The sequence below is a fragment of the Anarhichas minor genome, unplaced genomic scaffold (genome assembly GCF_050575085.1).
Source record: "Anarhichas minor isolate MPS153535 unplaced genomic scaffold, ASM5057508v1 ptg000051l, whole genome shotgun sequence".
Classification (NCBI taxonomy): Eukaryota; Metazoa; Chordata; class Actinopteri; order Perciformes; family Anarhichadidae; genus Anarhichas; species Anarhichas minor.
In genome coordinates this window covers 5,102,431-5,128,566 of record NW_027466497.1, presented here as the reverse complement: position 1 = coordinate 5,128,566, position 26,136 = coordinate 5,102,431, and the positions used below count along the sequence as shown (strand labels likewise).

The window sequence follows — 26,136 nt, the reverse complement described above, 5'->3', positions numbered from 1 at the left end:
CTTTTTGAGGATGTGTCGCCGCATCTGTTAAGAGTGCTTCCTGTATAGGCACGCTACTAATGCTGCGTTGGTCTTGATTTGTCAGTGTGTGCGCATGATGGAATGGGAGAGAATGTATTTTAGCTGCTAATAACTGATTAGCAGGAGGGATGGACATATGCATAGGAAATTGAAAATCTTCTTGCCAAACTGGCTGGCAGGAGAGCAGGCTGTCCTCTGCATGTCTAAATCACCGTCCAATCAAATGTGAATCTGGACATTTTTCACCACCTAAACCAAATGTGTTCATTATTATTATTACTTTTTCTAGATATCATTCTTTCCCCCCATGTTTTGTGTTTGTGATCTGTGAGTATCGATCTTTTCACCAGCATGCATTGGGATGTATACTTGAGCTTGCAGTATATGAGTAGGTGCAATCAGTCTTGACTGATCTGTAATCAGCACATGAGGAGTCAACGTGTTTATCTCACTGACCTTTCGTCCTCTCAATCTCCGCAGCCGTTTTTCAGTCCTCCCACCGCATCGGGAACGCCTGTGGGCTCGACAATCGGCTGCTGTCTGGTTAGGACGGATCCGCCGCAGGTGAAGGAGGTCTGGCCGCTCAGACGTGCTGGTTTTTGCCGATTATTTACACGTTTTCAATGACTCGCCTCCTCTGCAGAGCGAGTGCGCTTCCACAACTCTGTTTCTTTGACACCGTCAATTACTTCCCTCACCTCACGACTGCGGCTTCATGTCTCATTCCTCAGTGGGAGCACGTCGCCTGTTCAAGCTCAGTTATGGTTTGATTTGAGTCTGCAAAGGGTTCGTCCCCGTTGGAGTATCCGTGCACGTGACTGAAGCAGCCGGTGCAGAGGATCTGCTCGGGGATTTATGTGAGGGGTGACATGAGTGACAGGCTGGGAGTGATTCACGATTCAAATGATTAGCACATTGGATTGATTGTATTTTTATTTAAATTCCTGCTTTGATTAGAAAGAATCTTGCATTATATATAATATAAGCAGCTTAGAGCTGACGTTAGTGTTTGGAAGCTAAACAAGTCGCTATTTTTATGTTTTGTTGCTGTGAAAACATCTCCTTCAAACACCTGTATTTATTCAAGTTCCTCACCCAAAAATGTATTTCACGAGATTCAATTTGAACACTTAATGATGAAGTTATAATTCACCTTCACCCAAAACCCATTTTTACGGAGTAGAGCATGAACGCATCGTAATGCAGGGCAAGGTAACCTCTGTGCTGTCGGCAGACGAGCCGGTCACGGCGATGACTCTGAACTGTGTGTGTGTGTGTGTAAAACTACTATACGATGGCAGCACGTGTGTAAATGTGACCAAAAAATATGATAATAAATATAATATTAGCTGAAGCCCGACTGGTTTCGATCTACAGCAGTAAAGCACCTCAGAAACAGGCACAGCAATTATCTTCAAAACGTCAAATATCTCTGGTGCTGCAAATCCCCTCCTTCCCTCCTCATCATGTTGTTGCGATATAGAGATCGGTGTTCTGTCGATGAACCGATGAATGTTCCTGTGAGTGTCGATGAATGTTCCTGTGAGGCTGTCACTGGGTTTCCTCCGTCCAGCATCGCCGGGTTTTATAGTGCACCCGTTCCTATATGACGGGCACCTCTTAACCCAGCCAAATATGAAATGGAATTGTCCCATTTCAGGTGGTCATTGGTGAGAGGTTACTGGAGTGGACACACTGCAGTAATATCTTTGACAGTGGCTCTCCAAATGGGTTTCAGAGACATCCGGAGGTCTTTCAGGTGGCCATTTCCCCTGCAAAACTGAAGAATATGTTCTGCTTTTATATGAATTATATAATCTATATTGACTATCTTTGGACTGAAGAATGTTTGCCGAACAAACCAAGTAATGTGAAAAGGTCACTATTTAATGACATTTAATAGACTAGAGCCCCGAATAGACTATTGGGCTAGTAAAATCAATAACTTAGTTTAAGAATTGATGATATAATCAATAGTGAAATAGTCATTAGTTGCACCACCTCATACATTTGCCCTGCCATGATATATTGATGATTATTAAAACCATTTTGTAAGAAAGCTGAATGCCTATAAGAACCCAGGATCTGATGCCTTATGATTGCAGAAGTGCACAAAAACTATTGATGAAGCTGCTTTCATTTCTTTTTTTTGGCCTCTTGGGGAAGTGGACCAAACTCAAAGTAAAATGTAATTCACACGTTCACCGTATAAAATCATTATGGCGACCTTATTAGCAAGCACTGGACTCCATTTTGAGTTTGATTTTGGAGATGTCCGGCGGCTTGATGAATGGAAGTCCGATATTCACTCTCCTTTTATCTCTGCTTTGGTCTCCACCACCTTGTGAGGAACATAGGCAGCAGATGAAAGTTCCTCTTTTGTGTGTGTGTGTGTGGTTTTGTTGCTGGACAGGTAGAGTACAGTAGTGTTAGCGGCATTAGAGCGTTTAATTGAAAACAGCTGGACACAGGTTGATGAGAGCTGAGTTTCCAACAGTTGGTTAAAACAATTTGAAGAGCTGAGAGAAACTTAGTTTGATGATAAAACAGAGTTTGTATTGTTGATATAAAAAGTGATCAGAGCAGCTTTAGATAATCTATCGTAAATGATCAAAATGGTGATTTTAACAGTTCCCCTTTGAAAAACCCACGAGGAATAATTCTGCTTTAATACTTTATGTAAATCCACATGGATTTTGACCTACGACACAGCTGCTGTGCCGTAATTTGAACTATTCGATTGTATTCGTTTGTAGATCGCCGCTAAACAAAGAAGAGTGCGTCTGTGGTTGTGTGCAGTGAGAAAGAACCTGGCCTGCAGACAAGACATGCTGCCACACACAGACGGAGTGTCGTGGTGGTGTGTGTGTGTGGGGGGGGGGGGCACAGAGTTTCTTCAGGGCTAATCAAATCCAGTGGAGACAGAGACAGAGTCGGCTGCCTGCCTGCCAGCCAGCTGCTATTTTTAGAAGCCCAGCCTCTCGATGGCAGCTCGGCTCTCTTCACGGATACAGATCCCTGCTCGTGATACAGATATTTATAACCGCCACAGCTGTCTGCCCAAGTGTGAAACTCCAGCTTAACCACCAAATGATTTTCTTTTTCCTGGCTCAGGATTAAAACGGCTCCTTCTTTTCTTAACCTTGTTTGGCTTTATGTCCAGTTTTATGTCTTTTAAAATGATTATTGGTTTTTAGAAAGCCGATCTTTATGGAAAAGCTGCTGATATAATAACCTCTGGAAGATCAAACTGGCCGGGGTTATTGTCAGTGGCACGGACTCTAGAAGATTCACCTTCATTTTTCTTGTAGTCATTAGTTATCAAGGCTTGTATTTTTGACGCAATGGAGCACACAATTTAACAATAAAGTCTTCCATTTATTTCCCTAATTTTCCGAACTAAATCTGAGTTGAGTTTCAGTGATTCCTGAGGGAAATATCTGTCTGTGTAGCTGCTAAATGCTCCACTATGTTGACCAGCTCCACTCGTCTGTCTGCTGTTTGGAGCCGGACAGATGGTGTGCAGTGAGTTTTTAGAGCATTCTTGCTGAAAATGACACTTGGAGAGTGATGACAGCGAACCAAAACGATACAGTTGCTGGCCGGACTGCTAAACAATGAGCTGAAACTACACTGAGGGGAGCTGCAGATTCAGCTGAATATTCTCTGTAGGTTCATACATACGAGTGAGCCCTTTCACATTGCATTCACATCGTCATTTCATATCTTGCTATTATAAACACATCAATTATAGCTGCTTTAAGCTAACTGTCCGCAGTAAAGGTCACCCACTGATTGTATTTTGCTGACACATCTAATACAGCGGAGAAAGTGGCGTGGGGAGCATGTTCATTTTTTAATTATCCGCCATGTGTCTGGCAGTCTTCTGCAATAATGTGAATAATGCATCTCCTTGCAACATTTCGTCAATAACATCTGTGCAGGTACTTCAAATTCAGAATCTCGGCTTCAAATACACAAAAGAAATCCGCTTTAGCTACTTTTCATGCGCTTTCACAGTAAATGAGTCTTTTATTTCCTCCAATGATCAGATATTGGGTGAAAGATATGAACGAAGAACCTTTTTACTTGGTTGGTTATTGATATTCAAGCTCACTTTGGCTGTAAACGAGTGAGTCAGTGTTTATTCAGCTTTGACTGCAGAGAGAGAGAGAGACAAGTGGGGATTAGAGCAATAATTCAGTCAAACTATGATCAACTATCATCGACTATAAGTCAGTTACAATGCCATGCATCATAAACAATTTAAATAAAAACAAGTTTCATTTCTTTGATCATTTCTTTTACAAAAATAAAAATGATATATGTTGAGATATTCACATTTTGACAACCTCTACTTACCGCCTCTCCTGTCCTCTCCACAATGTTCAGCCTGTTGGTCGAGTTGCGCTGAATGTTTTTTTTACAGGATCTGTTGAGTCAACGGTTTATTCTGGGCAAAATTTTAAATGCGACATGTAGCATAGAATGCTTTTGATGAAATATCATAATTTTAAGCTTAATTTCGGTTGCATTTTCTGACGCTTCTGGCTAAAATAAACTGTAAAGTTTTGGCAATTGTTAAAGAAAACATGCTTTTCCATCCAGGTTTTTGGGGTTCAGAGGGTTAACGTGTTCCCAAACACACTAAGGGCTGAACTACTCCTCACTGCAACCGAGACATTATAGAAAACAATAATCTATAGAGCAGAAAAGATTTCACCTGTGTCTTTGTGGTTCCCCATCTTTCGCTACACCACGCTGAAGGATCCAACAGTGTTATAAATGACTTCCTGTCAGACATTTACCCAGACCTTACACAAAGGAGGTTTCAAAGCCATCACGGTGCACTTCTCTATCACAGAGCTGCTTGTATTCTCTGAAACATCCTCCATCTGGGGATTTTGACAAGCAGCTCCCTCGGTGAAAGATTCGGCCTTATTTAAGATAACTGTCTCCGCTGACACCATGGGTGGGGGGGACAAATGGACTTAATATTCCATCTATCCTCCCGGGGTGGTGAGCTCGGTGTAGCACGCCACTATCTGTCAATGTCTATTTTAACATTTTGGCGTCATGTCTTGGACGGTTTTTCGCTCCGAGTGTCTGTGTTTGCCTGGAGGTGGCTGAGGAGAGGACTAACGATTAGGACTAATCAAAATGCATAATCATCATCAGGAACATGCGCACACGGAAAGGCAACACGCCACAGTCGCCGGCTGTTTGCCAACATCTTTATTCCTACAAGCCGTTTAATCTCCGAGTGCTTAATTTACCTGGCCGCGAAAACACGGCCATTCGCTGATTGGAGTTTGAAGCCACAGCTGCAAACCACAGCTGTGAACCCCCCCCCGTGCCTTCACTCTCCACTTTAGGCCACACAACGTATCCCTTGTGCCTCTGTGATAGATGAAGGGAGGAAACGTGAGTGACGAGCAATAAGAAGATGGATGGGGTTTGGGTTAGGGGAAGACGCCGGCTGCAGACGCCGGCCCCACGGACGCTGATTCTGCTTCCGTCTCTCGCTCTATCGGAGACGCAGCAAGGCCGGCTGCTGGCTCTGTCAGGCCTGTTCGATTACCCAAGATGCAATTATGAGCTTTTTCTCAAGCACGGTTGCTATTACACTCATAACACAGTGTATAATTCACCTCACTGCTATCTGCAAAACTCATAGTGTCGAGTGATGTGATTTGCATGTGGAGCTTTTATTTTGCTTTTTATAATTTTTCTTGCGATTTGCATTTCCTGGAGGAGCTGGCTGCCGGATAAGCGTAGCTCCTCAAATTAAACTATCGTATCACAATTAATATTAAAGTTAATATTTGAGTAAATTGGGGAAAGGGGCGCACTTGATTTCCTGTGAGAGTCAGCAAACCTGCAGGCCCGCCTTGCAGTTATAGTGTTGGCAGAGAGTCAGCACGCGGCTTTATAGCTAATTTTAGACCGTAGTTACCACAGACGGGACACCCATCCTGGCAGCAACAGCATGCGTCCCCCTTATTAAGCGTCTAGCTCCTGGATGTACGCATATACAAGAGACAGAGGAGACAAGTCAGCGGTGTACATCTTATCCCTGATGACCTGTCGCTGCTCTGTCGGCGCTAACGCTTTGATGAGGCACCGCGGGCCTCCCGTCTCTAACTGATGGCCAAATGATCCGGTCCATTAGGACCCCTAACCCCCGGGATAACATAACTTTTGTATTCGTCGTCCTAATTACTGTTCATGTAAAATATACAGCTCTGCCAGGGCTCCGAGGCAGATTTTTATGAGTTTTATAGTTTGTGTGTATTTTATCATCTCACACTAAAATGTATGATGAGGCTATGAGAAATAAGATATTCTCGGATGAGGAGGGTAAAACATTTTCAGCAAAAATACTGTACAAACTGTCATATTGGTAGAAATCAAAGTAGTCAAACACTTGTGTATTTTAGGAACACCGACAAACACTTTACCAAATGCAACGGGCTATAAAACTGAAAAGCTTCTCTTGTGCTATGAAATTGAAATGATGAAATCCGGGTTGCTTTTTCCTCGTCCCGGTGATCTTGCGTTAGCGTGTGTCTATTCACGTACTCTACAGCGGTGGAGCACCACTGACACGCCATCCTCGTCTTTCACACGGCTCTCTCTCTCACAGGCGGGTCTTCCTGCTCCAGTGTGACTGACTAGCTCGCCAACCTGAGCAAATGTTGCTAACGGCATACAGATAAAACTTGCTTTTGGCAACTTTGGTTCCATCGATCCGTATACTATGTATTCTGCGTGCACCTGCGTGATTGATTCTCAAATATGTTATTTATTTTAGTTTTTAAAACCTTACTAATTCATCATGTTTTTGTCTGTTTGTTCTAAAACATAAAAGCCCTGTTCTGTAAAGCTCAGGTCACAAGTCAAAATGCACTCTGCACTGATTAGAGGTAATTTGTACACTCTCTGCTCAAAGACTAAATGTCCAAAAATATCAAGGAACAATGACCTACACAGATCCAACAAATGAACTGTCTAAAATTAATTTCCGCCTCCCAGAAGGTCGTGATAAAGTTCCGTTTGTTGACTTCTGTGTGTGTGTGTGTATCTGGAATTGCTGGTGTATGCGAGCCCAGCGGGTGAAATTAGTAGAGAATCAAGCATTTCATCACGCTCGCTGGACTTGAATCCATGTGTGAAATCCAGCGAGCCGGGCCAAGTGTGGCTCCATATGCTGCCGCGCTCGATGGCTGAACCGCTGTCGATAAGATCACCTTCAGCTGCAACACAGTCACCCTGAGCAGGGTGTTCATACGCCAGCTTCACCATCCAGCACACCAGCTTTTTCGTGTGTTTGTATATATATATATATAAGTGTAGTAGTACAAATGTATGGGTGTGTTTGCGTAAGTGTCTGCTCATGCATTGTCGTGCAATTTATCATCTTTTCCAGGCTCCAGAGCTTCTGGCTTTGAGCTCTGCTAGTCCCATCTTTGGAGCTGACTTCACATCTCCATGGTTGACTGGCTGTTGATATACTTTAAGAACAGCAGGGGGGGGGGCTTCTCCCTGTAGTCGCTCCAGCTGGTAAACAGTGTGACACCTGCACAGGACCACAGGGAGGGTTACATAAAAGAGCAGCGGTTTGGTGTCTGAGGCACCTGCTGGTCTTCTGTTTACCTCCGACCACACACGAACAGATAAAACTCAACGTGTGTGTGTGTGTGTGTGTGTGTGTGTGTGTGTGTGTGTGTGTGTGTGTGTGTGTGTGTGTGTGTGTGTGTGTGTGTGTGTGTGTGTGTGTGTGTGTGTGTGTGTGTGTGTGTGTGTGTGTGTGTGTGTGTGTCTTCATCTCGGACAGATGTCACTCTCCTTTTGACAAAATGAAGTGCCCGTGTTCATCCACTTCTTCCCCTTCATGACTCACAGCGTATAATCAGATTTAACCACATGTAAGTGAATTAGTTAACACTCAGAAAATAAATCGGATTACTGTAGATGGAATGGTTCTTTTACTGTGAGAATTCACAGACACACACACGGGTCACCATCCGCCTCAACAACCGGACATCTTTAACAGATCCCGTGTGTGAACATTTTGATTTGATGAGTTTAAAACTGTGACAAGCTCCTCATTAAAACCAAACTGAGCTGGCCGTAGATGCTGTTTGTATTAAGAACAAAGCTACAACGGATACAATTTAGTAGGAGTCGATTATTCAGAATAATGAGTGTTGTTTTCCTTTTTTAAATAAGGGCAGCACCGAACAACAGTAGATGTGATGAGCCCAAAATGTCTCTGTGAACTTTGCATATTGTGGATTAAGATATTTTTGATCAGTCATTTGATTGAGTATTCTTCATTACCATCCCTGGTCTGAAGCGTATGCAGAGGTTGCACATCAGTATTCAAATGTGTCGGCAGTATGTGGTGAGCCGAGGCCGTGGTGTTGAGGGTTTCTGTTGACCCCGGTGTTGTAACCAACCGGGGAGCTTTGCTTTTTAAATATTTGCACAAGCCGAACGCTGCCGTTTCCCTGGTAACCTGATGTTGTTGGACGAGGATGGAGAATGGATTTGTGGGAACAGCAGTCCTGAGGGGTTCCACTGAGCTAAAGAGCCAAGAGGAATTGTAATTGGCTTTTGCTTTTTCATGGAACTGTGTCAAATATGTTTGCTGATGAAAATCAAGTGAAACCGAAATAGCAAATAAGAGCAAAAATGAGAAAAAACTACGAATGAAATATGGAACAGTCCGGTCGTGGTTGGGTTTGTCTTGTGATTATAGCAGAGGGGGATGGTGCCACATGTTTCAGGTTAAGGTATGTCTCCTATCTAATAGTCAAGTTAGATTTTAATCTCCTGCCACACATGAAACGTGAACAACAAATTCATATTTTACTTCTGAAAGATTTGAAATCGCACAGATTGCAATCCAAACACTGCTCATTTGAGTTGCTGCTTTGAGATGTTTCAAATTAAAATCACGTGTCCCTGTTGGCAAAAGCTGTGACGAGCACTAATTTACACTTCTTTATATTTAATTTGCAAATAGTTAATAACTTGTCATCTTGTAAATGTTATTTTAATGCTTTAAAACAAAAACACTTTTGGCATTCTTCCAAAATAAGACTCACTCGTGAAGCTCTGGATGCTGACAAGAAGTGCAAAGATGGTGAAACATTTCACGCTTGCATTTGTGGAACTGTAGTGAGATATTCTGGTTTACAGCTTTGTTTGATGACAATATAATTATACAAACAATCAGCCTGTATCATTTCATAATTCCAGCGACAGGTACAGATATTTTAGTTCAAGCTAACTATCATGTGAATAGCCGTTTCCTTTCCCTTTGGAAACACTATTAGTGACATCACTGCGGCCTCATAACTCATTCCACAGTGACGATCAGATTACCTGCCTGATTCCGCTGCGGGGAATTTCTGTCGTACAGCGCTCTTCACATTCTGTGTCAGTATTCCTACTACCCTCCACCTCCTACAATAATTTCAGCTTGACATCCCATATCCCCGTTCGTCACGGAGTCCTCGGAAGCTCGGCAGGTTTGCTCGCCCACTCTCTAAAATGTGTCCCGTTCTAATTGCCACATCATAGGCAAACCCCTAACTGTGAGTGGGTGCGGAGCGTGACATTCTAAACGCTGTGGGCAGAAATGTCAGGACCATCATTAAGTGGACCGGCTCGGGGCTCCTCCGGAGAGGCGTTTGGTTTTGAGGTGCGTTTGGAGTCGGGTGAAGTTATTCTACCATGCAAACTTGTGCGCTTCACCGGCTCCCTCTCCCTTAAAATCATCATAATAATAATAATAATAATAAAATCCCTTTCCCTGTCAGCAGTGCCAGCTATTTTGGTCTGCATGCAGCCTGGTTGTTACTGAGCAGTTTTAGATGCTCTAAACCGCATCGGCTGTCAAATGCACACACAGAGCCCCTCGCTCCTCATCATCCGGAGATTATTGCTAACTCATCACACCGTGGGACGGATACAGAACATACTCGCTCTCATCAGCCCTCCTGCCCTCTTCTCTCATCAATCATTGATGCAAAGCTTTTCTCAAGGCCGCGGATATCACGGAAGTGCGTCTCAGAAGCAGACGGACAAAACCCAAAAGAAGATTTATCTCAAACGTTGTATGAAAGGCAGTGCGGTGGTCTCATTTGCTCCTTTTGATCTGTATATCACGTCCTCAGCTAGATGTAAAGCTATCTTCAGGACGCTGTTTAACTTCCTACCGTTTTCTCCTCATGTGCGGACCCTGGGGTGCCCAGTTGATTGGCTCAGTGATTGACAGCCGGGTGTACATATGAGAGTCATTCCCAGCAGCGCTCCTAATGGATCCACGCTGCATACCAATGCCCTCGAGTCATTCCTCAGTTCCCCGCAGAAGCCGAGGCAGCCGCTGGCGACTAAATGGCTCCCGCGGCTCATGGCTCGCTTTCCTGCCGCTAGGCAGATGCAACCTGAGCAGGGGTCAAGCCTCATTTTAAGGACAATTAGGCACACAGACTTCCATTTTATCACATCATCAAAGTACACTGTGACCCTCTTGTCTACCCACTGTTCAACCAGCTGTCCCAGATATGATGGAAGACCTCCTGAGAACACAAACACCTGGGATCCATGGCTAGATCATGATAGAAGAGAGAACGTGTTGCTGGTGCAACATGTAACTCATCACATATCTTTCCAGATTAAGGTGGGAAAAATAAATGTTTTTTGAAAGCAGACGGAGAAATTGATGTTGTAAGTGAGTGTACGTGTCACCCATTAACGGCGGCTTTACTCCATTTCCAATTTGTCTGTCTGCAGGGAGGTAATAGTGTTGCACACCGGTGCCTTTTACTGTGGCTTTTGCTGAGACTGTGGAAGTGACGAGGTGAAATTCTATTTCTTGCGTTTACAATTATCTCCATTAGCTGCGTGTGACTTTCCTGACTCATCAGAAGTGCAAAAAGCCATTTTATTTTCAAACCTTTGTTCTCTTGCAACCTCAAGTCGGTTTGTCTTTATTCAAAGATCCATTAACCACTAAGTATTTTTATATATTCATTAATATACAGGTGTGTGTCCTGTGAGTTTAAATAACAAAATGGGGCTAAACGATGTCGTGCTTTGGACAAACTGTATTATAAACATGAAATGCAAACAGGAAGCACTAAGTGAGGACTTTGAGCACACAAATAAAGCTGAGTTTGCAATTAGCCTACCGCAATTAGGCCCTTAGAGATCAATACACCATCCAGTCAGGTGGGAGCCTCCCTACACTGAATAAGTGGTGCATAAAGATGAATGTAGACCAGTTCTGACAATGGGGGCTCTGTGGCGGGTTCCAAATGCACCAATGGCCCAGATTTAGGTCTAAGACGTGGTTTCATCCCGTTTGGTCCGGGGCCAGCAGGTCATGGCGTGTATCACATCGGCCATGGTTTAAGCTATTTTACTGCATCTGTCCTGTCTGCCAGAGACAATTGGAGTGGCCTCTACTAATACGTGTGTTGTTGTGATATCACTGTTGGCAATGATATCACAACAACACACTTATTAGTAGAGGCCACTCCAATCTTTAAAAAAAATGAGAACTAGATGACCAGTGGGAACCTGTCGCCCAACTATGTTCCATTTATAAACACGTTTCCCAAAAACCTTTAAAGACCCTAAATATATTTTCTCAGTAATCTTATTTCTACAACAGAGGTGGTCTTATAAGACCACACACTTGTCGTTTCTCTTTTGATTCTGGGACACTTATGGGATGGTAATGCACAGTATAATCTGGTGGCTGTCACGCGCTGTAAACGGTAAACTGTGTAGGTTTCAATGCATACAATAAAGACTTTGAAAATGCTTAAAGCGTAGAGAACGCATAATAATACATAAGGAGCTCATAACTGAGTGTAGTTTGTTCAGCGTATTCCTTTCCCTCAGGTGGATGTTACTTAAATCCTTCCAGTTGTTGTTGTGGTCGGAAATGCTAGATAGTTTGAGACACCTTAGCGAGTCATCGCTCCGGTGTTACTAAACTCCTCCCTGTATGTACCTCCCTGTCCCTGGGATGCTTTCAGGAGGCATGTGTCCTCCGCAAGATGTGTCAGGATCTTTATCCCAGTGCCAAAGCATCCAAAAAGCCTTTAGCTTTCCTCTTCTTTCTGTTTTTTTGTTCGCCCGTCATGTGCAAGAGAGAGAAAACTGCGTGTTTGACGTTGGGAATTCACCTCCATTGTCAAAACAAATGCTTCATCATTTGTATGGATGGGTATGATGGATGGTCCACAGAGGCTTTGTTGTGACACAGCAAAATAAATATTGAGTGAAGGCATTCAAGGTAAAAGCCCGTCTATCACTGCGAGTCTGCTATCCGTGTCACGTCTGTGATGCTTAGCTCGAAGCTCAGATTACATAAGCATTTAAAAAAAAAAGATAGAACAAAGGCTAGTGGAGACACCAGCCGATGCCAATACTGTTCTTCTGGGAGCGATAAAGGAACTTCAATGCACGGTAACAATGTGAAACCGTTCAAGTGGAAATGACCGAGTGTGTGATTCAACGTATAGTAACTGTGCCAGTTCTAATCGGACATCCTATAGCGGGTCTCCACAACAGTGGTAACCTTGAGATATCTTTCAGCGAGACGATTCAACTTTGGTGAGAAGAAATAACAACTTCTTCCACTAAAAAATTGAAAGTTGAATCCCAAAGAAGTAAAACACACCGTTGCTCAAAGATTCACTTTGTCTGGTAAGACGAGGAGCTTATTGTTTTAGCAAAATGTATGTAAATATTGCGAACTTTCTGATGTGCTCCACTAGAATTAGCTAAATGCTAAACGGTAGCATTTTTGCATTATCATGTAACTACCGCTTGTACCCGAAAGGTTACATAGTGTAGCTTTAAAGGATGCAAGCTGTCATATTTCGACAATTGTACGTCATTCGTCGAAATTACAGAATAAAGTCAAATGCCATGTCCCTCTATTTCCTATTTTCCTTCTATTTCCTGTTTGCTTGTTGGCTACAAGCTACAATGCATCAACGTAAACAGCTCATGCTGCCTGGTTTTTGGTGATGGAGGCGACCGCCTTAATCAAACTGTCACCTTATTCTTGGCATTCTCACGGATCACATTGCTTGCGTGCCTGTGGAGGTAGAGCATGTGCGCGGTCAGGCCGTGTGTTGCTGCTGGCCTGCTCACAACGCTGTCAGCTCATTACAGCCGGTTCTATTTTTAGCCCAGTGTGATTGAAATAGGGTCCTGAGGGGGCGGAGAGCAGAGCGAGGAGAAGGATTGAACGCAGGGGGAGAGCTCGGGGTCTGGAAAGGGAATTGGGGTGCACGGCCGCTGTTTGCCGGTGTCACCGAGACAATCGCTGTTCCTGGAGAGGATCGTGTTGTGGCCATTGGGACCACACATGCAGCTCCAGGATCACACAGCTGCATGTGACACAGCACTCTTTTGCTGGAAAGAAATATTTTTCCAACGTATGCCCTCGATATCAGAAATCCTCACCATTAATAGAAATACGTAAATCAGAATATATACATTTACACACTGGCTTTGTTTATTGTTACAAATTGTATCTATTTTCATGTGTTTTAAATAGTTTTTGGACGAAAATGTTCTGTGGCAATATCAGGCTTTGGCAACACAGACAATATTGTTGGAAGGATAAACTCGTGTGTTGGTTTTTGTCTTTCCGTGGGCTTTGTTGACACTAATTAAAAAGATAAAACACCTGCCTTATCCTTTACCCAACATGAGCAAGTCAAGCAAACACTGTTGGAGAGAAAACATAGACTTTAATGGAAATGGCCTTCAAACAGTGGGACTGCTCAAGGAATCTGAGAGATTTCAGTCAATCAATTCAAATGAGATTCATATCAACGAGCCTGTCCTCTCATTGTGTTGCCAGCGCAGCATGTGTCTGTCTCTTGGCTGCATTGTGGGGCTGCTGCTCTGCCTTCACTTCTGAAGCAGACCGGCTCCACTGGGATGACTGATCGTGGGGGAAATGGTGTTCAGGGAAGGATATCAGGATTTTAATTTGCAGACTTTGCATCAAGGGTTGCTTTATGAAGTATTCCATCAGTCAGAAGCATGCTAATGCCATTATGTTCAGGGTCTTTATACAACTTTGATCTACTGTCAACTGTGTTTGTGTTGTAGAATGCATTTAGCTGTGAGAGCGGTATAGCGATGTGAGAGCCATGCTGCTAGCGTAGCAAAAAAGAATACCGGGGCAAGGAACGATAATATCATTAGGTATAACATGAAAATATTCCAAGAACGTGGAATGAAACCCATGCAGTTCAAAATAAGTGACGTTTTAGAATTAAGGTGCTTGGTCTACGATAACAATAATCCTCTCTAATGTTTCCATCTCTTTGCTCGGTGTGCTGTGCCTCCGTCATTAGGTTGTAATAGGCCAGACGTCTAGCCAGCAGGCTCCGAATCATTGCACTTGGCTCTCTGCACCCCCCACAAGAGGGGATAAAGAGTGAAAATAATCAAAGGATCAGTGAAATTTGTTCTGGAAAGGCAAAGCCAGTACCTCCATCAGCAATATGTGGAGAGATGACGTAGGCCCCATAGGAGGGAAGGCGGGACCTTGGATGCTCCCTTTAACCAATCCTACCCCCCCTCTCACCGTTACACTTTTCATTAAAGGGCACGCTGGCTGTGCTGAGGTGCGTTAATTATCTCACCGTAATGACTTCTGATGCATCGATCTCAAAATCAGACCAGTTTGGCTGATGGATTTGCAGGAAACAACATGCAGGCTGTGACCTCTGACCCTAATCACACTCGGTCTTCTATACAGATATGGCTTTGAAATCACAGTTTTTTTTCTTGCTGAATCAGCCCTTCATTGTAGAACACTGTCACACCAGCTGTATCTACATCTATAACCTTCTCGTGTCCTTTTGCAGACTTTGGAAGCCGTTCTGAACTTCAAGTACTCGGGGGGAGCAGGCAAAGTGGAGGGCTACCACAGGGAGCTGTCTTTGGGGGTCCATGTAGACGTGGAGCCGTCTGTTTTCTTCACCAGAGTCAACACCCTCCCTGCAACCAGGTAACCTATGAGTGACCATCGCTGTCTGTGGATTAATGAAGTTATTAGTGGCGTTTATGTGAGCTGTGGGATGATTAACCTTTTGAATCCCAAGTTTTCTTTTTCTCCTGTCACATTTGACTTCATAACACATTCATGGCTGTAAATAGAGAGATATCAAAAATGTCTCTTTTGCAGTAAAACACAGTTATAATTGGGGATTTACCAATCCGACTTTTCAGTCCAGATACCCATAGCGAGCACGTGGGCTTTGGGTATCGGCCAATGTTTCATTTAGCTTATGCCGAGCTTTGAGGAAGTGACCGGGATCATTCGTTCATGCAACTTTGTTTTCTTAACTTTGAATTGCAATCAGAATGTCAACATTTATGCAGCAGCGAATTAGTCAGAACGTACGTATATGATGTATATATTATTTGCATATAGATGTGAATCGAATAGATCGGCCCATTGTCACCGATAACCGATCCAGCTGTTTGAGTCAGAATCAGCCCGATGAATCGTACAAAAATACAAAAATACAAGTACAAGTGGCCGCGACACACAACTACAAAGACATTGTTCCACCTGAAGGCTTTTTTTTCAGGAATGTGTTGACACTTGCCTTTAACCTAATTTAAGGGATATTCTTTTGGCCACTAGTAGTAGTACGGTGGCAGTTGGTATGGTTTCTGTTTAGGCTACACATCCAGCAGACACAGAGCAACATCCATTTTAAGTTGTGCATGAGGTCCAGTATCCACTCTCCTCGCTCTGTATTGGGCACTGCTCTTGGTCCTCAGTTGAATTATTGTACTGCATTTTCACAAAAATGACTAATTTTCCTCCACTATGCAGAACTGTTTTCTTGAAGCTGTCATAACACAAAGTGAATAATGAAACTGAAATGCTAGAAGAGTTGTTTTCCCCACGTCACAAGCCGGTTTGACTTCTAGGAATCAAATTCAGTCGGTCAAACGTGGCTATTTCATGTAATGATTCATTAAATCATGATTTAATGATTTAGTTACTTTATTTCAGAGTGAGTTGGTAAAGCAGCATCTGTCGAAAAGCCGGTAGTTCTGCCTCAGTGCAAATGATCTGATGAGCATTTAAACCCGCCACTTTTTGTGTGTATGGGCTTTTTATTTGTTAATTTAAAACCAGCCATTGTCTGACGAGATAGAAATAATACTCAACCTTCATTGGAGTGCCAGAAAAGCTAAGAAAAATCGACCTCACGGCCGCTCTTGTCCTGGTAATTAGGTGATACGTCTCGATTCTAAAGGCTCATTTTATCTCGCGTATGATACAAATTCAGCTATTTCTTTTCTCTTTTGATTTGGTGAATACATATCGACCTTCTCTTTAACCACTGCGACAATACTCACTCAGACATTACTGCGATCATAACCAGGGGACTAAGAAACGCTATTCTGGTCACATAGTGGCAGACATGCACGGATGATGAATGGATATTCAGTCTTTTTATTCATGTTCTCACATTCTTTCTCTACATGCACATACATTACTGCAGACACCATCACACACACGCACACACACACATTCCCGGTGTCTCACTTCACTTCACTTTTCAGCTCCCCAACTCTCATGAAAAAAGAAACTCCAGGCGAGGGAGACGGATTGTAGCCGAGTAATGACCACTTGAGGTGAATCATTAGCTGTGATAATATCTACAGTTTAAGCCATCCATCTTGGCCCAGCACTGATACGTATGCATACTTAGAGATGCTGCACTGGCTGAAATACCATCGTCCCAACACTGCGACCTTACCTCAACCGCACCCGTAACACTTCCTGCATCATCGCAATAAGCAAATCTCATTTGAGATGTGTTGAAATGAAATGCCTTGGAGAGGTTTAAGGAGATTACATACAGATCTTAAATCGGATTATGTATATTTGTTTATCTTAATATCACTTGTTTTACAGGCCCACATCAGTAAAACCTCAGTTAAAGAAACCTCAAGAACATACTAAAACGATAATTCTCATTTTCATTCAAAAATGTATTAAAATGTTAATAAATAATAACACCGGTATATTTTTTTTAATAAAGCGCTTCACTTGACCTGAAGGAGCGTTTTAGAATTTAATCACAACCATCCGGTTTGTATAACCTCAGGCTTCGTACACACACATGCATGCATTAGTTGTTAGCGTTCCTCCCCTGGACGGACATTAAAGTGCTGTAACACACCTTACTGGTCGGGATGAGAAATATTGGATTTCTCTCTGGCTGCAAGTTCGGAGAGGAATGTAGAAGTGGTTGCATGATAATTGCTCAATAATACGGCAACTTCGATCTGTTTTTGTGTTTCTCTGTCAGTCATTCCTTCATTCTCTACCCACCTATCCACCTCTCTCGCTCTCTCTCTGTCTCTCTTTTTTTCTTTCTCTCTCTCTTTAAAAAAACAAAACACTTTCTTTTTGACAGTCCAGTTCCTTGTTGCTGAAGTGTGCTTCAGCTGCTGTGCCCTCATGTCCTAACAGGCACAGTAGTTACAGTAAAAGAGAGGAAGAATAATCTCTCCCTGTGATCCATGAGCATGTTCTCTCTCCCTAATTATCTTCCTCATCCATTCTTTCTCTCGTCCTTGTCTCATTATCTTGCTCCACATCGCGTACATTTTTCTGTGTCCTGTAAAGTCTTACTTTCACCTCTGAAACGCTTACTTTCTTGCTTTATACTTTCCTGCTGCCTCGGGGCGATTGGTTGCCCCGTCGCTCAGAGGTCCCTGCGGCCGATCGACCCGGTCACGGCTGTTTTCTGTCCTGGCCCCTCAGTGGTGGAATGAACTCCCCACTGACGTCAGGACAGCAGAGTCTTTCGGCGCAGGCTGAAAGCTCACCTCTTCAAGAAGTACTACCCAGAACCTTCCACTTAGCACTTATTGTATCGTATTAGTTTGTTTCTGCACTGTACTTTTGCTCTGGTTTATGCTCTTAGATGCTTGTTTAAAAAAGGAGATGCACTTATGACCAGATTGTACCAAAGTCATCACATTGCATGTTGAAAATCTACTGCAGTTGAAGATGTTGCTCCTATAACTGTTTATGAACAAGAATATAAATGTGGGAACAGGTGGTTCAAGCGATGCAAAGAGCAAAAGGTTTTAATCGTTAGCTTCCGAGTGCAGTGGTGTCTTTGAAGACCACGGGCTTCAAAGACACCACTGTCTCCAAGAGTCCTGAGGATTTTCCTTTGAGTACAACACAGACGTGTGTGTGTAGTTATTTAGCACCTGCCTGGTGCTGGTTATATAAGATTTAATCAAGGTAACCAGTGGATGTCATGTGTATAATTAAGGCTTTGACAATGTGCATCACTCCAATTAGCGAGTGTAGATGCAACACATACCTCACCAGAAGGGGAGGCCTTCATCCATGCCAGCTGTTGTGGATGACAGATGCTGGTAGGATCCGATATTAATCTTTATTCTGCCCTCCTGGCATCGCTGCTATAATCAGAATAAAACTGTGGACGTGTCCACTGGTTGAAGAATGTATGGTGAAGTTGAAACTGTCAACAAAACATGATTCGAGTTTTCGGTGGGGGGGGTTTGTGCGTTTTGGCCTTCATGAATGAAAGCACAGAAATAGGGGAGAACTCGCAGGCTGTTCTGAGTGCACCGTCGACCTGCTCTGAGCTGGCAGCTGGCATAAAATGTGGTGAATCCTGGCACCCTAACTGCAGTGCACTGCTGGATCACCAGGGACACTTCCTCTACTGGGCTTCTCCTCCAACTGCAGTGTGTGACACGTCACTAAAATACCCAACAGTTGCAGGTCAAAGACAAATCAAAGACAAATCGTCATGTACCTCTCTCCCTCCTTTTGTTGTGCTCTCTCTCTCTCTCTCTCCGACTCTCTTGAAACTTATACTCACTTATTTTCTATTTTATTTAAATGCTCTCTCTGTTTGGTTGTTCCTCAGGTCCTCTGTCCGTTCTTTATCATCTTAATCTGTTTCTCCTTTTCACTGGGTCTCTCGTGACGTCTTTCATTACTTTTCCTCTCTCGTACCCCCGTTTGTGCTCCCTTTACGTCGGTATACATTTTAATGCCTCCTCTTGCTTATGGTTTTGCTTTCCTGCCATATTCACTACGGAACTTACTCTCTCCCCATGAGCCTTCTCCCGTTGAGCCATATGTAAGGTGACAGATCTGTTGGAGAAAGTGAGCCCGGATGTGTGAAGTACTCAGTGATCCATACTGTAAAGGGACCTGTTAAAATCCCATTTGTTTAACACGGTGTTGCCCTGGAAAAAGGAAAAAAACATTGCTCTACTGGGGGAAGTGAACTGATGTGTTTTCATTAAAGGTCATCCTGTGTATCATCTTTAGCATTGTGTAATTCGAACACTTTGCAGCTCATAAATGAAGGAAACCCTCCGCTGTTCTGTTGCCTTCAGCGAACAGATGTCGCTGGACACATTTTGTATTCGAACTACTTTCTCTCGAAGAAAGATAATCGAGAGCAGTCGTCCCCAAAGAGTGGGTCGTCAAATAAATGTCTTTTATTTAATATTTATATCTGCACTACAGATATAATTCCATTCACTTCTATTGTTTTGGGCTGGAAGCCAACGTCTCAGAAACAGCTTTCTGAAAACGGAAACAGATCTAAATCTATCTGTGTTGTGAAATACTGTTTAAGGAGAAACTAAGTTTTAGGTGAACTGGCCTTTTAGTGGGTGACTATCTATTTTTTTAGCTACTTCTCACAAGTTATTAAATCTTTAAACGTGGACATTAAGTTAGTCAACTGTCACTTATTGGATCCCGTAAAGCTAAAAATAGCCCATCATTGACAGTACTGTAAATCAAACCAGGCTAATTAGGACCATTACATTGTGTGCACTTATTGATCATAGATTTGCAGGATTGACTGAGGCGTGGGCCCAGCTCCATTGATCTTTGCGCCGTTGCCTCCTCCCACGCTGTGTGCGCCATGTTTACCACCCTCGGCCTCGCAATAACAATATCCCCCGTCCAAACTAATGCGCCGTCAATGTCGGTGCCGATCTGCTCTGTGTTGTTGACGCAGGAGCAGAGACGATGAGACTCTGGTATTTGTTGGTTTCGTATTGACGTCTGCTCGTGGTCTCGGCGCCAGGATTAGAGAGTTACTCCACTGCGACGGGGTCCTTTTCAAATCAATAATAGCAAAATGCTGACCTCACGGTTCATTTGTTAGTGTGCTAGTGTTCTCAGAAATGGACAGTGGCATTCATTAACTTGCTCTTTCTTCCCCCCCACTTGTTAAACCACCAGCTATCCCTGAAATGATCTGTGGTAAAGGTCTTGCTCTGTGTTCATGACCGGCTCCTCATTTGCACTCAGGTGCCCGTTGTGGTCACGTTGACTAATCCCTACACTGAGAAACACACGCAGCCAATGTTGTTTTGTGCTTCATTAAATGCACATGAGGCAGAGGTATTGATATTCCGTTGATGGACGATTTGTTTGCACAGATACGAGCAAAGGAGCAGGTTTGATATGTCTTCAATTTGGATAACTTTGTTCCCTCGCCGACTCGGCTCCTAAATAGGAATTTAAAAATTCACAGCCTGAAATGGAGACAATTTGTTTGAAACCCTATTGGCGGTTTTGAATTATTTATTTGGCTTACATCCCGGTGCCCTGCGTAGTAGCTCAGCAGAATACTTATCAAAAAGATTCAGTTCCCTCTGGTTCAAAAGCATAATCTTCAGCGTTTGTCTACAGACATTTTGTAGAAGTCTCGGCAACAGTTCCTGAACAAAGTCGTCCACCGCTGTTCTGTGAACTCGTATCAAAAGGTGCGACTCCACCTCGTCTGTGCCTTTATCCCCGGCTCTTTTCTTTTCCCTCAGTTTATCTGCGGTACTTAGTGCATGAGCAATGAGCCTGTGTTTCTTAACTGGGCAGTGTGATTGATCACCTCAGCTCAACGGCCCGGCCTATAAATCAGTACCTCGCCCCACTCGGCACGTTAATCACGTCTGCCGACAAAGACAATTAAAGAAACACTGGTAGGCCTTCAAAAATATGCTCCTTTAATTGCCACAGCAGTTTATTTGGGACTTGGGCAAGCTCAATTTAAGCCTCCATTAACCCCTGCGGTTTAAGAGGCAATACGCTGGCTGGAAGGGGGGAGGGGGAGGGGGGGCTTTGTGTGACCTGGAGGGAGGATGTGGAGAAGGGCAGCGTTTCATTTATCTGTTTTCTGCTTTTGCACTTTGATTCCACTTATTGTGAGTGATGGCGTTCTGAAAAATAACGTATTGGCTCAAATATGAGACGTGATGTTTTCTGGATATAATTTTTTTCAGGGTCATATTGTACCGAGTAGTATTCACACTCGGGCTGTCCTCGAACAAAGAAACTCTGAGTCGAATAACATTCATACGTTTTTGGCGGCAGTAGGGCTCGTTTGGTCTTCCTTGACTAAGATTTGTTTCGTTGATTCGTCTTTTTTTTTAAATGACTTATTTTCTCTGAGCATCTCCGGTGAACACAGGCTTTGACGTGGTGCCTGTGTGTGGTTCTTTGTGGAGAAACTCAGTTCTACAGAGCTGCCTCTTAAACAAGTCATCGTCAACGGAAGCTACGAAATGACGCCCAACACTTGTCGCTGCGTGACGGACGTGAGGATCTCGTGTTTCCTCTCTTATCATCAGGGCCGTCTCATATTCAGGGGCCAACATGGCAGATTGTTCTGCATGCGATTACTCGATCCTGAATTGAGCGAATTATATTATATTCGCTCACTTTACTTCTACTTCACAGTACTTAACTTTATTTCATTTATGTATGAATGTTTCTACGTGTTTATATAAGATATATAAACTTCTTTCAGAATGTTTTCACTCACTTCACTTGATGTCATTTAACCTCCCTTCCCTTCCCTTCATTTCATTTGTGTGTTTGTATCTATTTATGTATTATTCATCATGTATCTCTTTTCAAATGTCTTCACTACACGCATATCGCTGCATGTATCCATGTTTGTGTTTCTAATATATGTTCATTCAATATGTATTTATGGCCAACATAATATACATAACACCACATCAATAAATATGAATACTGCGGCCGTACTGTATCTGGACTACAGTGCTGGATTATCTTCTATGTTTTAGCTGTTCGTGGATGTACAGTATGTCCTCACCCTGGAGACTCTTCAAGACAAGTGTATGTTATGTGTAAATGATTTAATGTAGTCTTGTCTCATTCCTCCTGTACACCTACATAAACTATTAATGTAACACCACATTGGACATTCTGTTTTCTGTTTTGAGATATTCATTCCTTTCATCCATCATTAACGGGCGAAAAAAAAAAAAAAAAAAACTACTTGCGGGTTAAAATTAACTCTTTGAAAATCCAGCATCACATCTCCTGTCTTGATCTAAATCACAAATTGGCCCTCTTATGATCTGCATGAGAAAGGCAGGCCTGGGATGATGTGGAGACGGCCTGCTTCAGCCGGGCCTGTGGGCCTGATGAAAGCACCGCCACCTTTTGATGTTATGACAAGGACCGATGAGTACTTCACACCGTGTCTTCTCTTGATCTCGCGCATTTGCCGCGTGGGCGTATGTGGCCGTGTATTTTTAGAAAGTAATCAGCCTGATGCATGAAGTATAAACTCACATACACATAAACGGGCCATTATGCATAGGTTATATAGACAACGGAGTCGACCTACACCCTGTTTGTGTATAATGGTGCACGAGGCTGTGCTTTATTAAAGTAAACAGAGAGATTTTGATTCTTCCCTAAATTCACGCGTCTGCGTCTGTCCACAGCACCCGCCAGTGTCATCTACTGCTCGACATCTTCAACCCAACCGAGCACGAGCTCACCGTCAGCGCCAAGAACAACCAGGACCTGGTTCTCCATGCCAGCGAGTGCCAGAGGTGAGTGGAAGGGTTCTCTTTCTACAAACACATTGATTCATAGTCCTATCGGTATCGTCCCATGTGGCGGCAAAATGTATGAACTCACTGAATACTTCTCAACTTACTTTCTACTTCCAGTTATGCTCGGAGCAAAGAAAAACATGATCATGACATCCCTAGAGTTTAATACTTCTTGTAGAATTTATCCCAGGGTTGAGTAGCAGACTTATAAACATCATATTCATTACAAACTGTGTGAGACGGCATACTCCCTCTAAAAGAGACTGATATGTTGGTTTAGCTATAGCCAGCAGGTTACAGGTAGCATTAATTCCACCCCAACATTCTTCATGAGTTTTCTACTTCTTTTTTATGTTTAAGGGTTCCTCACTAATCTGTAAAGAGCTGCTATTTCACCTAAAATCATTTTGTTAGTCTGGGTTTCAGTTTGAGTGTCTCTAAGACATATGGGGGAGATAGGACAATACAAGTTCTGTTTCTGTTTTTAGGCCCAAAATGAGTTCATCCCTAATGTGTCTCCCCTGTTTTGCATTTACCACTGACAGGCCGATATACTGAACCTTCTCTCACACACACACACACACACACACACACACACACACACACACACACACACACACACGCACATCTACAACATCAAACCTTGTGTGTTAAAGTAGCAAATTAAGATTCCTGTCAGCACTGTCTCTCCAGTGCACGAGAGGAGGTGCACTGTTGGTGACTCACAGGCCTTTCTGTGAGGAATGTTATTATTTGAGGGGAATTAGGGGGCGGAAAGAGATCTTTTCAGACGGAGCCAAACAGCTCATCACTCAGCTCACTACAAATAATCTTCCCTGTGCAGAAGTGAGCTGTTAGGATCAGCTCACCAGCATTTCTAACCACAAAAAAAATAAACATCACTTCAGACCTCCAAAGAAAAAGTTGCATTTAGAGGTGCTGTTTTATTTGTTTGTGAAATAAAACACGCTGCAAAACGTCACGCAGGAATTTAGTGGAACCAACTAATACTTCCTCAAACTGCAAGTTGATTTCAAGTGAATTCAACTTTCTTCAACAGATTTCTTGTTTTTATGTTGAGAATCAGACCACCTCAGAATTTACGAGTTGAATACATGTTTCAAATTAGCTTCCCGAACAACACCGCCTGTGTTGTTGTGAGATAATGTATTGTGGTCATTTAAAATGCTCTACACACTGCACAGGTCAGGTGTTTATTATGAGTGGTGTCATACCCACAGTGGAATCGCTGTTTAATGATTGCTGGTTCGTTGGACCACACTCCTTTCTCCGTCCTGCTCTTTTTTGACTGAGCTGCTTCAGTATACCGTATCAGTGTGAAGGATTATTTCTTGTTTTTGTTATGTTTTTTTGGCAGTTTTTTTTTTTTTTTTTCTTACTGTATACTGCAAGTTTTCAATTAAATATACAAATCACACCAGAGAATAAAGGAGCTTCTGCCACAGAAAAGCGCTGCGGTTTTAACATTTCCAGGAGTCTCTCGTAAGAGATTTCAAGGTAATCACAAGGTAGCCCCGCCCTAAAGCATACTCCGCTTTATCATCTATTATAATCTAAAAGGGACCATACTTTATGGTCAACATCATGCTGTATTGAAGAATACTTGAAACTAGTGATTGAGACCATAAACTCATGTTTATAATGTTTACTGAGGTAATAAATCAAGAGAGAAGTAGAGTCATTTTCTCATAGACTTCAAATGTATTTGAGTTGCTAGCAGTTCCAATAAGAGACGTTTCCCCTCAAAGTGGGATCCTTCCAATAATGGTTTGAGGCCTAAATAAATAAGAGCATGCATTATTTACTAAAAGCAAAGACGAGGGAAAAGTCTGAAAATAGGAGCACAGATTTATCTTGTGTCCGTCTTTATGGGGCCCGGCCCCTGGGCTAGGATCAACAGGACTAGACTCTGCTGTTTATAAAGTAGTTCAAACTTTCTCCACCGGCTGTAGCATTAAAACGCTGCCCATGCATGGATCAATATTAACAATCAAACAATGTCATGTACAGTATATTAATACATAAGTCACAGAGGACAATTACTTTTACTTTTAAGTACATTTTGCTGACAGTACCTTTGCTTAAGTACGAGTAAATAGTGAAGGCGGGACATCTACCGGAGTGTTTACACAGGGTTGTGCTGCTACTTTGACTTAAGTAAAGGATCTGAAGGAGTAGTTCTTCCACCACTGTCCACACACAATGCACAGCAACTGTACACAACTCAAGGGTTTGATCGAATGCAACAGTTCTTAGAATGAAGGTCATATTTGCTGTTTTGCCATTAGTATTCATTTGAATGCATTAGCTGCAGTTCTTTTAAGTCACGCTATCTCTCACTGTGATATAATTCCCCAAATTGCAGAGATCGACTTGACCCATCTCTCACTGATATCACCGTCAAGTCAATGTTATACACAAGGACTGAAGTAGAGGTCTGAATGCATAATGCACCAGTTGTATGATTGATTTTGAAAAAGAAATAAATTGATACAATATGACACAATGTGCCTCTGAGGCACAAAATGTCATGTCTGGTAACAACTGCAGTTGTATATACTGTATATATAGACTATGTCTTTTTACCCTTTTGACTGACATTCCCTGCAGACACAGCCGTTGGCTTTGACTCCACCAATCAGCGCTTCCATCCTGTACAGAAGTCTTCTCGATGCCTCACAGACATAGATTCATGACCGGAAGATTAGTTCAGATCCAGATGATGGATTCATTTCACAGTATTTTTGTAGTTACCCCTACGATGCAGAGACTAGTCGATGCAACCTCACTCATCCATTGCTCCGTTTTTGTTTTATAGCAACATGCTGATCATTTCCTTTGACACACAGATTATTCAGCGCGGGGTGGGGTTTCGCATACAGAGAGGATCAGGGCGACGGACGCGTAGATCTCCGTCTGCTGAACCATATTGTGCTTGTCTCTTCAACTCATCCTCTGTCGACATCACATGGCCCTGTCGTTTTCTGTTTCTTTCCTGTTCTATGATGAATGAAGTGTCAAGCCGCAAGATGCTTTCGGGATTCTTCATCCAGGACTGGTGAAGCTAAGACGGACGCAAAAAAATGACCCTGTCAATCATCCGCGCCTTCCTCCTGCATC

At 42.9% G+C, this 26,136-nt stretch overlaps 1 protein-coding gene across 3 annotated transcripts in view; it reads left to right on the top strand.

The window, feature by feature from the left end:
- The window catches only part of trappc9 (trafficking protein particle complex subunit 9), a 147,359-nt gene that overhangs the window by 53,016 nt on the left and 68,207 nt on the right, over positions 1–26,136 (top strand). For all 3 annotated transcript variants that reach the window (XM_076112819.1, XM_076112818.1, XM_076112820.1), the window contains 2 exons: positions 14,943–15,085; positions 22,882–22,992. In XM_076112819.1, the coding sequence (XP_075968934.1) occupies positions 14,943–15,085; positions 22,882–22,992 (254 nt within the window). The remainder of the gene's footprint in view (positions 1–14,942; positions 15,086–22,881; positions 22,993–26,136) is intronic.